Genomic DNA, 15975 nt, shown 5'->3' on the forward strand with positions numbered 1-15975 from the left:
TATCACCTCAGTAGGCAGTGTAAGGTAAGCTTATTGTAGCTTACATTTTATATGAAAATGATAGTAAGATAGATACTGTAGATAAAGATAGGTAACAGTTATGAATTGTATGCAGGTTTAGTTTTATCACCTCAGTAGATCATGTGACTAGTTAACATCATATCTTTGTGATGTCACTCATCTTTGGAACAGTCACTGCTTGGTATAGAATGGTCAGATATCAGCTGTATCTGCTGACATGACATCTCACAGTGTAAGGTAAGTTTAGTTTCACCTAAATTTTATATAAAATTGATAGATAGATAGATAGATAGATAGATATATAGCTATACAGATCAGGGCCGCAACTAGGGTAGTGTGACTAGTGGCACAGGGCACCGCAGGGCAGGGGACGCTGTTTGGGCCTGTCAATTTTCCCGTTTATTATCATTCTCACTTGTAGCTTCCTCTTTTATCCTCAGCATCTCTTGGCCTCCCCTAACCCTTCCCTGGCCTTTCCCCGGGTGCAGCATCTTATGTCCCTATTTAAAATATAAGGGGTGGGGCAGCACCAATGCTCTCTCTGGCATAGGGCACTAAAAAGTCTAGTTACGGCTCTGAGATAGATAGATCGTTGGTTCCCAAACTCGCTCTTCAGGGCCCCACACACGTCACATTTTCCAGGTCACCCAGCATGTGCACAGGTATAGTCATTACTCACTGACACAGATTAAAAGATCCACAGGTGGAACGAATTATATGACTTGTGATTCTGTGAGGAGACCTGGAAAACATCCACTGTTTGAGGACCTGAGGACCGAGTTTGAGAACCTGTGAGATAGATAGATAGATAGATAGATAGATAGATAGATAGATAGATAGATAGGTAGATAGATAGGTAGATAGATAGATAGATAGATAGATAGATAGATAGATAGATAGATAGATAGATAGATAGATAGATAGATAGATAGATAGATAGATAGATAGGTAACAGTTATAAAAATGAATGCAGGTTTAGTTTTATCACCTCAATAGGCAATGTAAGGTAAGCTTATTTTAGCTTACATTTGATATGAAAATCATAGTTAGATAGATAGATGACAGTTATGAAATGTTTGCAGGTTTAGTTTTACCACCTCAGTAGGCTGATCATGTGACTGGCTATCATCATAAACAGCCTTTGTGATGTCACTCATCTTTGGAACAGTCACTGCTTGGTATAGAATTGTCAGATATCAGTTGTATCTGCTGATATGACATCTCACAGTGTAAGGTAAGCTTAGTTTAGCCTAAATTTTATATGAAAATAATAGATAGATAGATAGATAGATATCAGTTGTGAAAATCATGCAGGTTCAGTTTTATCACCTCAATAGGCAGTGTAAGGTAAGCTTTTTTTTAGCCTAAATTTTATAGGAGAGGGAGATATCAGTAGGCTGATCATGTGAATGGCTAACATCATAAACAGCCTTTGTGATGTCACTCATCTTTGGAACAGTCACTGCTTGGTATAGTACTGTACTGTCAGATCAGGGCTGCCATCAGAAATTCTGGGGCCTGGCACTGACAAAGTAGCCAGGGCCCCCCTCCCTGGGGGATGGGGCAGAGGTAGGCGGAGCTGTGCATAATATGGGTGGAGCTACATCAGTGGTGGGGCATCAATTGGTGCGTAAACAAGTTTAAACATTCTCAAGGTTTGGGCTGTTTGGGTGGTTATTATAACATAACAATCTATAATAATATATGACACTATACAAATAAAGCAATGTTGGAGAGTAAACTGCTGTAAATTCATACACACATAAAACTAGAATCTGTACTAAATATATAGGGAAAGTAACGTCAAATCATATATTATATTTAGAGCCAGAACCACATAAAATATATTGAAATACCTGGATCCACATGTAGTACATTGAAATACAAAGATCCACATAAAAAGCTTGAAGGAAGGGATAGTACAGGACAGGGAGAGGTGGACCTGGACATGGTAGGGAAGGGGTGGCACAGGGCAGGGAATGTTGGATGTTAATGGGGGGCACAGGGCAGGGAAGGCTGGGCATAGGGGGGCACAGGGCTGGGAAGATTGGCTGTACTCGGGGTGCACAGGGCTGGGAAGGCTAGCTGGACTAGGGAGGGCACAGGACTAGGACAGTTGGATGAACTGGGGGTGGGGGTATAGGGCTTGGAAGGCTGGCTAGACTGGGGGGCAAAGGGCAGGGAAGGCTGGCTGGCGGGGAGAAAGGACAACTAAGGATGGCTGGGCTGGAAGGGATGCACAGGGAAGGCGTTCTGCTGGATTGGGTGGGGAGGCAGGAAAAGCTGGCTTGCTGAACTGGGGGAGAAGTGCAGAGAAGGCTGGCTGGACTAGAAAGAGGGTGCAGGGAAGGGTCAGTATACTTACTTGTCACTGGCAGCCAATTATTCATGGCGAAAACTGAGCCCATATGTCAGAATTGTGGATTAATCATTATACCGGCAGCAGCCAGGGAGAAGAAACAGCACCGGCAGCAGTTTGAATATGGCGTTGGCCACGAGCTAATCACAGCTTGCGGACTGGCAGTCAAACAGGAGCGGCCACTGCTGGTTGGTTGCTCGCGGACCTGCAGCCAGTCAGCAGCGGACGCTTCTGATTGGCTGCCGTTCCCCGAGCTCTATTTGTCTCGCAGCCAGCAACTTATTTGGAATGCTGCCTGCGCTGTTTCTTCTCCCTGGCTGCCAGTATAATGATTAATTCACACTGCTGAAATCCGGGCCCCCTCTCTCTCCGGGCCGGGACTACAGGCCCGGCTGTCCCCCCGTATTGGCGGCTCTGTGAGCGGGTACTACCGCTCCACCACATAACTGAACCTATACATAATCTTATAATTTTAATCACTGCTGCAAATCATTTCAATAGAGCACTTTTATTCTAGGGGTGCAATGAAAAAAATTCCAAGCCTCTAGAGCGCTGTTATTCAGGAAAGTTTGGAAACCACTGTCTCAAGACTTATACAAGCATTCTGCACTTATTTGTACACATGTGGAAGTAAATGTTACTTGGGGCTCTATTTATTAACATTATTTTTACTAAAATAAAGTGAAAAAGGGTGTTTTCACACCCTTTTCACATTATTCTAGTATCACCTACAGTTACTAAAGGGCAATTGGAGTAGAATTCGTAAAATTCTACTCCAACCCCTAAGTATCACAGTTTTAGTAAGCAGATCGCATTTCCCATAATTGTAATGGGAAATGTGATCTGACCAAAGTTACTAAACATAAAATGTGAAAAAATACCACCTGGAGGTGGCGTTATCCTGGGTCTCCCCCGGTTACCGGACTCCTGCTCCGCTCTAACGTGCAGAGCAGAGCCAGCCCCAGTAATCAGCTGTGTGGTCTAAACAGACCACATGCTGATTCACTGTAAAAAAAAAGTAAAAAAAAAAAAAATTGTAAAAAAACAAAAACTTACCTGAGTCCAGGGACCCGAGTTCGGGGCTCCGGTGATGTCCTCCCTCTGGTCAGCTGGTCTCCCAGTGCAGTATGGGATGTCAGCTGACCGGAGCGAAAGAGGACATCCCGGAGGCCCGATAACTGCAGGTAAGTGTAATTAAGGGAGGGAGGGGTCGCTGGGGGAGATGGGGGGGGGGGGGGGGGCACGGCTTAGCAATGAGGGCGGGGCTTGGCGACAGGGGGGGTAGCAGCGGCAGCCGGATGACGCATGCGCGGGGCACTTGTCACTGTATTTTTTGCAGAAATACCGTGATAAGGCTCCGGAGGGGATTCGCAGGGACAGAGCTTTCTCGCAAGCTGTGTCCCTGCAAGGGATTTGTAGTAAATCCCTGTGATATTGCCTGAATTCGCAATGCAAATTCAGTCGGTAATATCACACTACAATCTGCATTACAAATGCGGATTGTAGTAAATAGAGCCCTTAGGCCCTCATTCAGAGCCGTACGCTCTGAGCAGAGCGCACGCTCTGAATGAGGGCCGGGCTCCATTTTCATGGAGCGTCCTCCTGGACGCTCGTATAGCTGTGGGTCACCACCCACAGGCTATACGAGCGTGCTTTGTGATGGCCGCGATGGTCGAGACCATCGCGACCATCGAAATTGCGAGCCGGAGCCTGCGGTTGAGGTTTTCAACCGCAAGCTCCGGAGTGATTTTGGCTCTATCAGAGCCAAAATCACTCCCACTGACATCACTAGTGATGTCAGTGGGCCGGCTTCTGACGGAAGGCGTTCCCGTGGGAACGCCCCCGTCAGGGAGGCACGCCCCGGCACGCCCACCAAAGGGGGCGTGCTGTCAATCAACATTGACAGCACGCCCCCTTTGATCGGACACAACGAGCGAAGGACTTTCCTTCGCTCGTCGCGTCTGGCGCATGCGCACGACGGAGCTCCCTCCGTCGTGCGCATGCTCAGTGCATAACATCGACCCACTTGCGAGCGGACAGCCGCTCGCGAGTGGGTCTGAATCAGGCCCTTAGAGCTTAAGTGGGTTATATCAGACAAATGAAAGGTATACTGTACAACTTTATTTTACACTCTGCTAAACTGTTTATTAAAATGAGTAATTTATCAACAGTACATGTAGAAAGTTGAATGAGGATGAGACACTTTGTGACCTGCATCTTACCTCCCTGCTCCTGTCAGACAAATAGGATGGTCAGTCAGGTGTTTAAACTTGCTCCTGCGAAAAGGGTGGTGCCAGACCTGGTCGGTGCTACGTACAAAAACCTTAGACAAAAACAAATACCTTTAATTACTAAAAACAGACATTATGTTACCATGCCTGCCAACATGTTAGATAGACAGAATTGGACACTATGGGGGTCATTTACAAAATGGAAAAGGTGTGGACCTGCAGACAATTTCATTGTACACTAATGCCCATAAACACCCACCTAGCAAATATATAAGTGCTCATGTACAGTCCATTGTTTGGAAATGTCCCCTGTAAACATCCTTTGCTACTACTGTTGCAGAATTCCAGGCCCACATGGATAACCTCATACTAGAAAAAATGTCACTTCGAGGTACAGGATACTACAGCTTTGTGTCTCTTTTAAAATACTACCTATGTGTGCACCTTGGCAGCGAGGGTATATGAGGGCTAGATTACATTTGTCACTATTGTACATTTCAATGCTGTTATCACACTGGTAGAATTGTAGGGGCAAGCACAGAGGTTTCGATGGGTGTTCCAACTTTGTTTTTCTCTAAAATATGAATAATCTCTCTCAAACCTCTATGCAGTGGCTGTGTGAAAAATATGCAAATGCTGCAGCCGCCAGGATTTGTATTGAGACCCATCAGCGGCTTTGCAAATCCATTTGACTGCTTACGAAGCATCGATTGCCATTTATTAGATTAGCAGAGTTCTGAGCAAAGCCAGCCCTAGGCAAAGGCAATTTAGGCAAATGCCTAGGGGCATTCCAAGATACTATGGCCGGCAGATGTTTGGGGCACCTGGAATGCAGCTCTCTGGCTTCTGCGATTGGGCAGTGACAGGCCGGCCCTAGGGTTGGCAGCAGTTTGGGGCACCTGGACGGGAGGACAGTTGCTCTGGCTTCCTCGATCGGAGCTCAGCTCCAACTGGGCAACTCAGCGTGCAGCCGACAGCGGGAGTGGGGAGGAGAAAGTGTGGGCAGCTACTAAAATGGCCACTGGAGGAGGGCTGCTGTGCATGCCCAGCCGCAGCAGAAACTCCTCTCTTGGGCCTTTGCAGAGTCCAGCAGGCTGAGCCTGCACTGACTGCTTGCAGCCTGCCAGCCACCCCCACCAAGCACATAAAGGAGCTGCAAAACTACTGCAGGGTTGGATGCACAGCAGCTCAGCTTCATAGACACTCAGACAGCTTTAAAATTAAGTTTTGTAAAAAAAATTTGATTAACCACTTAACTGACGAATTTTTTTTCCAAAAAGCGCTCAGAAATTGTCGTTTTTTTTTATGACTGAATTAGGTGAAGAAAAATTTTTTAAGACGTAACCAACACAATTTTCTCAAAAACACCGTATACCATATGGAGGCGCCACTGTACTACTTTGAAAAGCATTGAGATACAATTGAACATCTTTATATGCAGCTAGATGGCTTTGTTTCTATTTTGAAATAAATGTACAGATTTTTTTGTTACAAGGCTGTTGTGCTGGTTTACTTTAACTGTTCCTATGGATGCAGTGAAGTGTTTTTGTGTGTGCGTATATATATATATATATATATATATATATATACATACATATACATACACACACAGTGATCGCGGTGAGCGACAAAATTTCAATTGATATATGTGAAGAGTTCATAAGGCACAGGTTCATGAACCCAATGCGTTTCGTCCTCTCATCTGGACTTCATCAAGAGGACGAAACACGTTGGGACCCTGAACCTGTGCCTTATGAACTCTTCACATATATCAATTGAAAACGCTAAGCCAGAATCCGATTTTTTTAAAAATATATTCTTATTTTTTAAATAAGAAATCGCTATTTATTGTCACCTATTACCTTTTTATCTATCCTGTGTAATATCTATGTATTTTATATTGTTGTGTTTTATGAGATGTCTTAATTAATTAAATAACTTTTTTCATGCACAATACTCAGTAATTTATGAAATCGTAGCATATACCTGTATAGGTTTTTTTATATACATATATTTATTTATGTACCCAGGTTCTTATAGATATAATTATTGCACTATAGTCACTTTACTTACTGTCCCAATCAGGGACCAGCATATTTTGCACAAGTTGCACGATTTTGCACAAGTTATTTTGTTCACTTCATATAAGCACTAGTAGGCGCTTGTGGTCAATTACATTGTCTGATCATTTCTTGTACCAAGGTGGCTGAGTCACGGCCACCATTTTATTGACCAAGCAGACACTTTATATTTAAAAAGGGAGTGCTACATATACAATTAGTATATGTATACATACACTTAATTAAGTATTTAATATACACTGGTGAAAGATATTTTACATTGAACAGAGTGGGATAAGTTTGGCGCTGTTTTCTTCTACTGTTTTATACTGATATATATATATATATATATATTCTGACAGTATAACCTATCATTATAATTATTAATTAATATATTGCCACATTTCACTCGCCAACATTATTATTTACAGAATATAGCTATCTATGGATTTATTTATTTAGGCCAGGGGTGGGGAACCTTTTTTCTGTCGAGAGCCATTTTCATATATATAACATTATATGCAGGCCGGTGACGTCACACGGGAGCGGGCCACAATCGCTGGTGATTACAGCAATGCCCGGAACATCCTGAAGATGCTCCGGGGAGCTGTAAGAGCAGCAGTGTGACCATCTGCAACCTCCTAAGGACGCTCTAGGCAGCACTGCTGCATAGATTCTGGCTGCAAAGTGCCATTCTAAGGCGCCCTGCTAGCCATATGAGGCTAGCAGAAAAAAGCTCAGAGGGCCAGACCAAATGATTCCGCGGGCCTTATACGGCCCCCGGGCCTGAGGTTCCCCATCCCTGATTTAGGCCAACAGGATCCTATGCAGGTTTTTTTTCTTTTTCCGAAAATGATAGAGGTCAATATAGGTATAATAAACAATAATGAGAAAAAGGCAACAATAATACCCTTTTTACACCAGAGCAAAAACCTGGGTTTTTGCTGGGTCTACCTGGTAGCAGCTCAGTGTAAAAGGCTCCCTGAAAAATAACCAGAGTCAAGTGACCCGGCAATCCAACCCAGGTAGCTACCAGGGTCGGACCCAGGATGGACCTGGGTAATGGGGCAGTGTAAAGGGCGCAACCTGGGTTATCCGACCTGGGTCATGCCTAAAATTAGCTGATTGGTGGTTGTGGAGCAGTCACCTCCCACTTTTTATGACCTCACAAGTTTAGCAGGGCAGACCCAGGTTGGAATAACCCAGATCGATGGTGCTGTGTAAACGATGTCTGACCTGGGTTAGAACAATGTCTGAAAACCCAGGTCGGACCCGAGTTTTTGGTGGAAAAGAAGTATAAATAAAGAGACAATTAATTTTTTTTTTTCTTTCTTTGGAATTTGCATTCTTGGAATACCAGGCTATAGTGTTTGCTGGATCTAATGCAACTAGTACAATATTATAAAATTGCAATGTAATGGCAATAGGCCCCTATTACAATAATAGCGTTCCCGCTAGGCTGTTTTAGCGGGGCGCCCTGCCCTCCTTCTGGAGGGCAAAAAGCACCCTGCCCTCCAGAAGGAGGGCAAAAAGCGCCCTGCCCTCACAGCCTACGGGTGCCGTCTTCACCCGCGGGACGCAGTGTCCCACGGGTGGAGAAATGTGCGGTGACCCGGTCAACGCCGGAGAATAGACTCCGGGCGCATGCGCCCGGCATCTATTCTCCCTATCTGCAGCGCTTGGGGGCTGCCCGGCGTGTCCGTAAGTGCCGGGCACGCCCCCAAGTATGACGAAAAGGAGACACATCTTATAGACACGCCCCCTTTTCATGACCATGCCCCCTTTTTAGGCGCGCGCGCGCCTTCGCCACGCGCATAAGGTTGCCCTCTCTAGCTCCGGCGCCCTGCCTACCGCCGGAGCTAGAGTGAACACTACAATAAGGTATTTGGAGCATCAACATTTACAGACTCTATAGCCGTAAATCCCATGTTTAAAAAGTCTTATTGGGAAAAGGTAAAGAGGGTGATGTACTAGGCCTTGGGGAGAGATAAAGTGGAGAGAAAAAAAGTATCATCCAAGTAGCTCCTAACTGTCAATTTACAGGCTTTGTTTGAAGTGTTTGAAAAATGGCTGGGAGGAGCTGATTAGTTGGTACATTATCTCTCTCCAAGACTTAGTACATCTCCCCCAAAGTTTGCAAAATAGACCCTTTACCAAACATTTCACCAGAAGTAGGCAACAAAGGTGGAGTTATAATTTACATTTCACTATTCCAGCTATTATATGGCTAAAACGCACCTTTGCATCTTTTACAGTTTTAGTTTTGTTCAGAGGACCCAGTCCAGGATTTTCTGCTGCTGCTTTTGCAGTTGAAGTTAGGACTTGAAGAATTTCATCTGGGATAAATTCACTCTGCTCATATGTTGAAATGGACTGTGATAGTTCCAAGGCATTAGATCTGTCTTCAATATTTGCTAAATCTGTGGCACAACACATTAAACCCACAAGAATTAAGAACAAACACAAAAATAGAATATAGATTGGATGTGGCAAATTAGTAAATGAAAATGGATAATAGGTTGTTGAACTTGACTGTTGCTTTAGTTTGCAGTTTTCTTCAACTCTGTCAGATTGCACTAGTTGGCAATATTGAGAGATTTAGCACAAGAACAAGGCGAGAAACTATGAGTTACTAAAGGTCACTTTTTTTTTTATTGAGGTGATGCCTATAAATCCTTGCCTCCTGTTTGCTTTGCCTGTACACACTCCCCTCCATCTGATCTGTTCAAGAGCAAAATGCCATACCTATGGTGACTGAAAAAGCCATACACATAAATATTTGGGACAATGAAGGGAAAAAAAAGTGGCTAGTAAATACAGATACAGCCCCTTTCTGTTAGATCAATGTTGAGTTTGAGACCAGTTGCCTGTATGTACATGACACTGTGCACCTCCATCCATGCCATACTTCCATAATGTAACTATGGAATGGATAAGCCTAACATGGTTTATTTGTTGTATGGGAGGCACTGTATAATGCTTCTTCAGAGTACATTTACTTTTTTTCGTGTTTATTTTGTGTATTGTGTCTTTTTTTGTTTTGTGTTTTGGGTGTGATACTTCAGGGCCCATATGCCAGATTATCCTTCCTTATGGGGGGTTTAAAACATCAAGTTCCCGAGGGAAGCTACTGTATGGCCGACCTCTGGGAGAAATGGGCCCTTATGGTGGATGTGGCCCTGAAGGCCCTTGTCTGCTAAGTGGCCATTAGGTTACTGTTTCAGGGATGTCAAGGGCCCCATTTTTCTTTGCTGATGGGAGTATGAAGACCCTTATCCCTTTTAAAGTGCCTCATGGCTATGGGGGGGGGGGGGGGGTATGTAAAAATTGTGTCCATTCCCTTATGGAACACAAAATTAGTCACACAATTACCTGCTTCCCATTCACAAAATGTCAGATACATCTGTATCATATTTCTGTGGGTGATGCTCCCCAGAATATAACATATGAATTAGAGAAAGGAGAAAAAGTATTCTGTATCAAGAGACATTTAAAAAATGTTAATATATATAAATATACTGATGGTGAGAAGTTTTATAGCTTTTATTTCAATGTCCTATTTTGCAATTTCTATGTAAATTTCCTGATCTTGGCATAGTAAAATAGTTACAATTCGATTTTTTGTTTTGTTAATGCAAACAATTATTGTGCTAATCAAATGGGAATGGTCCATAGAACATTGCACTCAGTGATAAGGAGCGCACACCAGGGCTTAAATACAAAAAAAAAAAAAAGAAATAGAAAATGTGCTTCATCTGTAGATGCTAAAATATAGTTTGAACTACAGCATACAGTATGTCTGCACCTTACTGCATTCTCCCTGCATTGCCTCAGATGCTCTTTATATGTCATTGGCCCCTCATAGGGGAGAATGAGCCCCATTTAAAGCCTACTCTGAAATATTTTATTCTGCTTTCAATGCTAATCGAATAGAACTCTGAAAATGTTGAAGCATTATGCTGCTCACTACAGAACCTATATTCCAAACACACTGACTCACATAACAAATCAGCACATCTAGCTGAGAGAGAGAGGAGAGGGAGAGGGAGAGAAAGAGAGAGAGAGAGAGAGAGAGAGAGAGAGGAGAGGGAGAGAGAGAGAGAGAGAGAGAGAGAGAGAGAGAGAGAGAGAGAGAGAGGAGCAAGTGAGATACATTTTTATAACATTTTCATCACCCTATACTGTGTTTTAAATAAATAAGAGTAACAAGCCCTCCTCAGTATACTGACTCAGTGCTGAGGATTCCTTATACTAATATACTACTCCTAGTGACTATTGCCGCACTTCTTCGCAGCATCACACTGTTATGATACATATTACACAGTAACATTAAGTGCAAATGGCTGCTCATACCTGAACTTTGTCCTCCAATTGACAGCAGGTCGCTGGCCCCTCTCCGTCCTATGGGCCTGGGCCCCACAGCTGGTGAGCCGAGCTCAGCCTCTGACATGTTGTGTACTTGTTTATGCAGCACTCAGCAATGGTCCACACTGATCCTCTCACACACACTGCTCTGTGCCGGGCACTCATGGGTCACATCCTCTGTGTGCACCGACTACAGAGCACAGAGACCCGGGGATAACTCCTCTGTGTCTCTCCTCCTAGATTCCTGAACACCTCTATTCTCGGCTAGGACGCCATGGCCGTCTCCATGACAGCGCCCCTCCCTGTTGCCATTGTACCTCACACTCACCCACACTGCGGCCCAGGATTTCACTTTTGTTTAACTAAAGAAAGTGTAGGAAGTAATCCCAATATTAGTACAAACATTTCACGATAAGACGCCAGGAGAAGTGTCACAACAACGTACATATCAGAAACACCAACTGTCCTTTATCAGCTCTCAGTTTGGTGACTAGCCCAGGTGTGTATGTACAGTATAAGGAAATGGAGTACAGCAGAGGTTCCTTAGCTCGGGAGTGTGTACAGTATGAAGTAAATGCACTTCAGTATATTCTTTGTATCAAAGTGCAGTTATTGAATTAAGATTCCTTGCAATATATGACCCTGGCAGCCTCTTCTCGGCTGCTAGGGACCTTCTGTATCCCAATTGTTGTGTAACTACAAGTCCCAGTATGTCCTACCAGCTCTGCAGCTGATGTAGAATCACACCTTCTACATGCATTACTTTTCCGAGCTGTGTCCATAGACGTAGCATCGGAACATCTGCGTTATCCTCTCCCATCTGAGTGACCGTGGGGCATACTTGCTGACATTCCTGGGCAGCTTTCCGGGAGCAGCAGGAGGGGACCTGCTCTCCTCTTTGGAGGACGGGACCAGGCGATAGACGTCATTAGTCCCCACATGCTTTACAGACACCCCCCGCGATTTGCGGTTCTGTGAGGAAGGGGCGGGGCCAAATGACACGATTTGCACCATTTAGCCCCGCCCCTTCCCTAAGGACCCGAAAATTCCAGGTGAAATCTCCCCATCCTGACCACGTCACTAGGAAATGGGCGCGATACGGGAGATACGCCTACTACTACTACCGGGGGTGCGGGGGGTTACCCGAAAAATCGGGAGCCTCCCGCAGTTCCTGGGAGAGTAGGCATGTATGCCATGGGGTCACTGAAGTCGGCGAACACAGTTGCTCAAAAGAGGCCAGGAAATCTCCATCAGCCGATGAAGATCCTGGGCTCTTCCCTCCCTGCCAACTGCAGCGACACGGCCTCGTTTTGGGAAACGGAGGCCGTCGTCACCTCCTCCCTGACCAGAAATAACAGCATACTGTCAATAATTGACAGTCTGCTGCTGGTCTGCATGCGGTTACGCAGGACTAGTATTGCACATGTACGGGACTTGCGCTGGCGCAGAATGGCACAATCGGAGATTTGCGCTAACCATTGGTTTAGCACACATCTCTGAAATAGCCCCTATATCACTGCACTACCTCATTACATCCCTGAGGCAAAGGGCCAAAAAATATCCATAGTCAAATTAAAGAGCCGATATCACGTGCGTGCATGTAAAAATGGGGAGTGGCCTAGCTGTCACAAGGCCATGCCCCATTTTTTGCGCACGACTTTGGTATAAGGTGGACCCGTACCAAATATAAATTAAATATGGCTTATCTGAATATTCAGAATAAATCCACAGATGTCCTCAGTGACCAGAAATTAGTCTTTTATTTATGGTTTCACATAACATAAAATATGAAAAACAAACAAAAGCATATAGGACCTCACTCAGAGTCGGTCGTTGAGGCCGCTCGGTCATACGCCACCGATGTTCGCTAAACTGCACATGCGTAAAATTCGCAATGCGCGTGCGCAAACTAGATATTACGATCAGAAATTGCTCTCTCCTTGAAGACAGCCAGGTCGTTAGTTTGAGTGACAGGATGAGGCGTTTGTGGGTGGTAACGGGAAGGTGCTTGTGAACGGGGGAGTGGAGATCCGAACGACGCAGGCGTGCCTGACTATGCGATTGGCGTTTTATGGGAGTGCATAATTAACTAAGTAGTGTCATGGCACTTGTGACATGGGAGGTTTTTACACTGACTTGATCGTAGTGCTTAAGAGAGGGTATGGTCAACCTTAAGGTCTACGACCAGCTCCGATGGTTCCCGATGGTCTCGATTTATCCTTATATGCCCGGAGATGACGTGTAATGGGAACGAGAAGGGGGCATATTTTTAGTCTTACGGCCTCATCCTCCCCTCGCTCGTCCAGCTAACGATCCCATCTTAACGACGCAACTTGCGAGCGCTTCATTTGCATATCTGGCCCCTTTTACCTTACGACCGACTCTGAATGAAGTCCATAGTGCAGTGGTTCCCAAACTGTGTGCTGTGGCACCCTGGGGTGCCTTGGGACACTTGCAGGAGTGCCTCAGGTTGGTGGTCCATCACCAAATCAAATTATTTATGGTCAATGTAATGTAAATATGTGAACAAACAGAAGTGCAAACCAATCCACCACCACATAACTGAACCTAAGGATGACAGGTAAGCACAATTTACTTCTCTTTACTATTTTACTACATGTTTTCTGAATTTCTCGATAAACTTAAACATAGGGGTGCCGTGAAAAAAGTGCACGGTGCACTTTTCATTTGTGACTGAAGGTGTTTCTTGGATGCTGTTTTAAACATGCACAATATATAAATCATTTGGCAAATTTGAATTAGAGTGCTGTTTTTTCTTGTTATACTGGACTTTAATATTTCTACATCAGGGTCCATAGGGTATCCACAGGATACCTTGGGGTATAGGTGATGACGTCAGGCATCGGGCACCATAGAGTTAAGTTTTCAGCCTCCCAGGATGCACTAAGGTCCCCCTCCTATACCCCGCCCCCGAGCCAAGGCATCTCAGTTTTGTTTGGTGCCCGGCCGGAGTCGGATGCACCTGTTTAGAGGGGGCTAAGGATAGCCCCTGAAGTTTTCTTCAAAGCAGCTGTGGCTGCTCATCTGGGAGTACAGCATGGACAGTCAGTACTGACGTCCATGCTGTCTTCCCTACACCCCCGCCGGTACCAGAACGCTGGTACTGATCCGGGGATGCTGGTAAGCATCTGGGGTCACAGCTAGCGATGACCCCAGATGTTTGGGACCATGGCCGGATTCAAGGGGGCAGCAGGTAAGCAGCAGGGTCCCGCGGTGGGTCCCTGCTGAAACATGGTCCAGAGTTCCCAGGCAGGGGGCTCCCTGGGGACTGGCTGCAGCGTGGAGCCAGGTAACTAACCTGCGCTTCCACTACCCCCCTGGGACAGCGGACCGTGGCTGAGCGGTAGCGCTGCGGTGTCCCAGGGGCTAATTGCATGCCAGGGGAGCGCGCCTTCCCCGTACACAGCCGGCGCCTCCCCCGCTGCACACAGCCCTCTCTGCTCTAGCTGACTGGTCCTTTGGCAGCGCTCCTCCCCCAGGCCGGCCTCCTCTCTGCTCCTCGGTGGCCATCTTTTGCTGGAAGCATGGTGAGCGCTGCTGGAAGCTGAAGATCGGTGGCATCGCGGTCTTGGTCCCCCAGCATACCTCTCCTCTGTTGGTTCAGGTCTGTGTATGCAGCACTGTGTCCTACCAGGCTCTGTGTCTGTGTAGTTGAGGAACAGCGCTGATAGTGCAGGAATTGATTTCTTTGCATTGCATGTGACTTCTGCTAGCGTCTGCTGCCTGTACTTTCACTTTCTACTGTCAGCCATTTCACTGTCCCTGATCTTTTTCTGCTAAAGCCCTTGCGGTGCGGTGATTGCAGGGTGGTCTCACACTATACTAACAAGTATCAGTGAGAGGGGTCACATACTTACCATCATGTCTGAGAGTGACTTTCCTCTCCAGCTTATGTGTCATACGTGTAAGGTACCAATAGCGGAGGTGGAGGGTAACGCGGAGGGGCTATGTCGGCAGTGTTATTTATTGGCGCGGCCAATTACTGTCACGGCTCTGGTACAGGAGCCGCCCTGGGCTTGTTTTGCCAAAGCGCTTACAACCCTCGTGGGCCAGTCAGCTCCACAGCCTGCGTTCTCGCAGATGGGATTGTCCCAGCAGTCAGTGGTGTCGTCACCCATGCAAGGTTTCTCGAGACAATTGATGGTACCCCACAGTCTTCCTATTTCCCCTCCCCAAGTCTCTCAGGAGCCTGCGTGGGTTAATTCACTGACAAGTTCTGTACAACACTTGTCGAACGTGTTACAAGGGGAGTCTGTGTTGAGGCCACATAAGCGGCCGGTGGCGTCTCTGTCCGCTCCTTATGAGGATGACGACTTGACGTCTGATGATGGGGAGATTATGGATCTTTCTGACCAGGAACCTCTCCGTTCTAAAGAGTTGGACGCTAAGTCCAAGGTTTATATTCCTGGACTTATTCGGGCGGTCCGCACAGCTTTAGTGATTGAGGATGAAGTGCCTCTGGTGTCCAAATCTAAATATGCCTTTTTTAAGGATATTAAGGGTGATGCCACAGTGTTTCCTCTTTCGGGTCACTTAGTAGACCATTTAGAGGAGGCGTGGAAACATCCTGGCAAACGGTATCAGCCTCAGAGACGCTTGGCGGTGGCTTATCCGTTTGCGGATAATTATTTTTCTAAGTGGGAATCCCCTCCACAGGTGGATTCTCATGTGACACGCCTAGTCCGAAGTGCCACATTGCACATACCCTCCATGTCTTCCTTGAAGGATGCTACGGACCGTAAGGTGGAGATCTGCCTAAAGTCCGTTTATTCCCTTGCGGGGGGGGCAACCAGGCCGGCTATGGCCATTTGTTGGGTAGCCAGAGCTATGGAGCGCTGGGCTGATAGTTTGGAGGCGTCTTTCGATTCCGACTGTTCGGCTGAACAGACCGAATTGATAGGCAATCTCCGGGATTCGG

General features: G+C 45.9%; 1 protein-coding gene across 2 annotated transcripts in view; it reads right to left on the reverse strand.

Annotated features, from left to right (window-relative positions):
- The window catches only part of AXDND1 (axonemal dynein light chain domain containing 1), a 79523-nt gene extending 68262 nt beyond the window's left edge, over positions 1-11261 (reverse strand). For both annotated transcript variants that reach the window (XM_088464331.1, XM_088464330.1), the window contains exons 1-3: positions 11025-11261; positions 8910-9091; positions 4603-4703 (exon numbers count right to left, since the gene is read on the reverse strand). In XM_088464331.1, coding sequence (XP_088320457.1) covers positions 4603-4703; positions 8910-9091; positions 11025-11121 — 380 coding nt within the window. In that variant the 5' untranslated portion in view covers positions 11122-11261. The remainder of the gene's footprint in view (positions 1-4602; positions 4704-8909; positions 9092-11024) is intronic.
- Between the last annotated feature and the right edge of the window lie 4714 nt (positions 11262-15975).

Source organism: Taudactylus pleione, unplaced genomic scaffold (assembly GCF_031769625.1).
Source record: "Taudactylus pleione unplaced genomic scaffold, aTauple2 ptg001648l, whole genome shotgun sequence".
Lineage (NCBI taxonomy): Eukaryota > Metazoa > Chordata > Amphibia > Anura > Myobatrachidae > Taudactylus > Taudactylus pleione.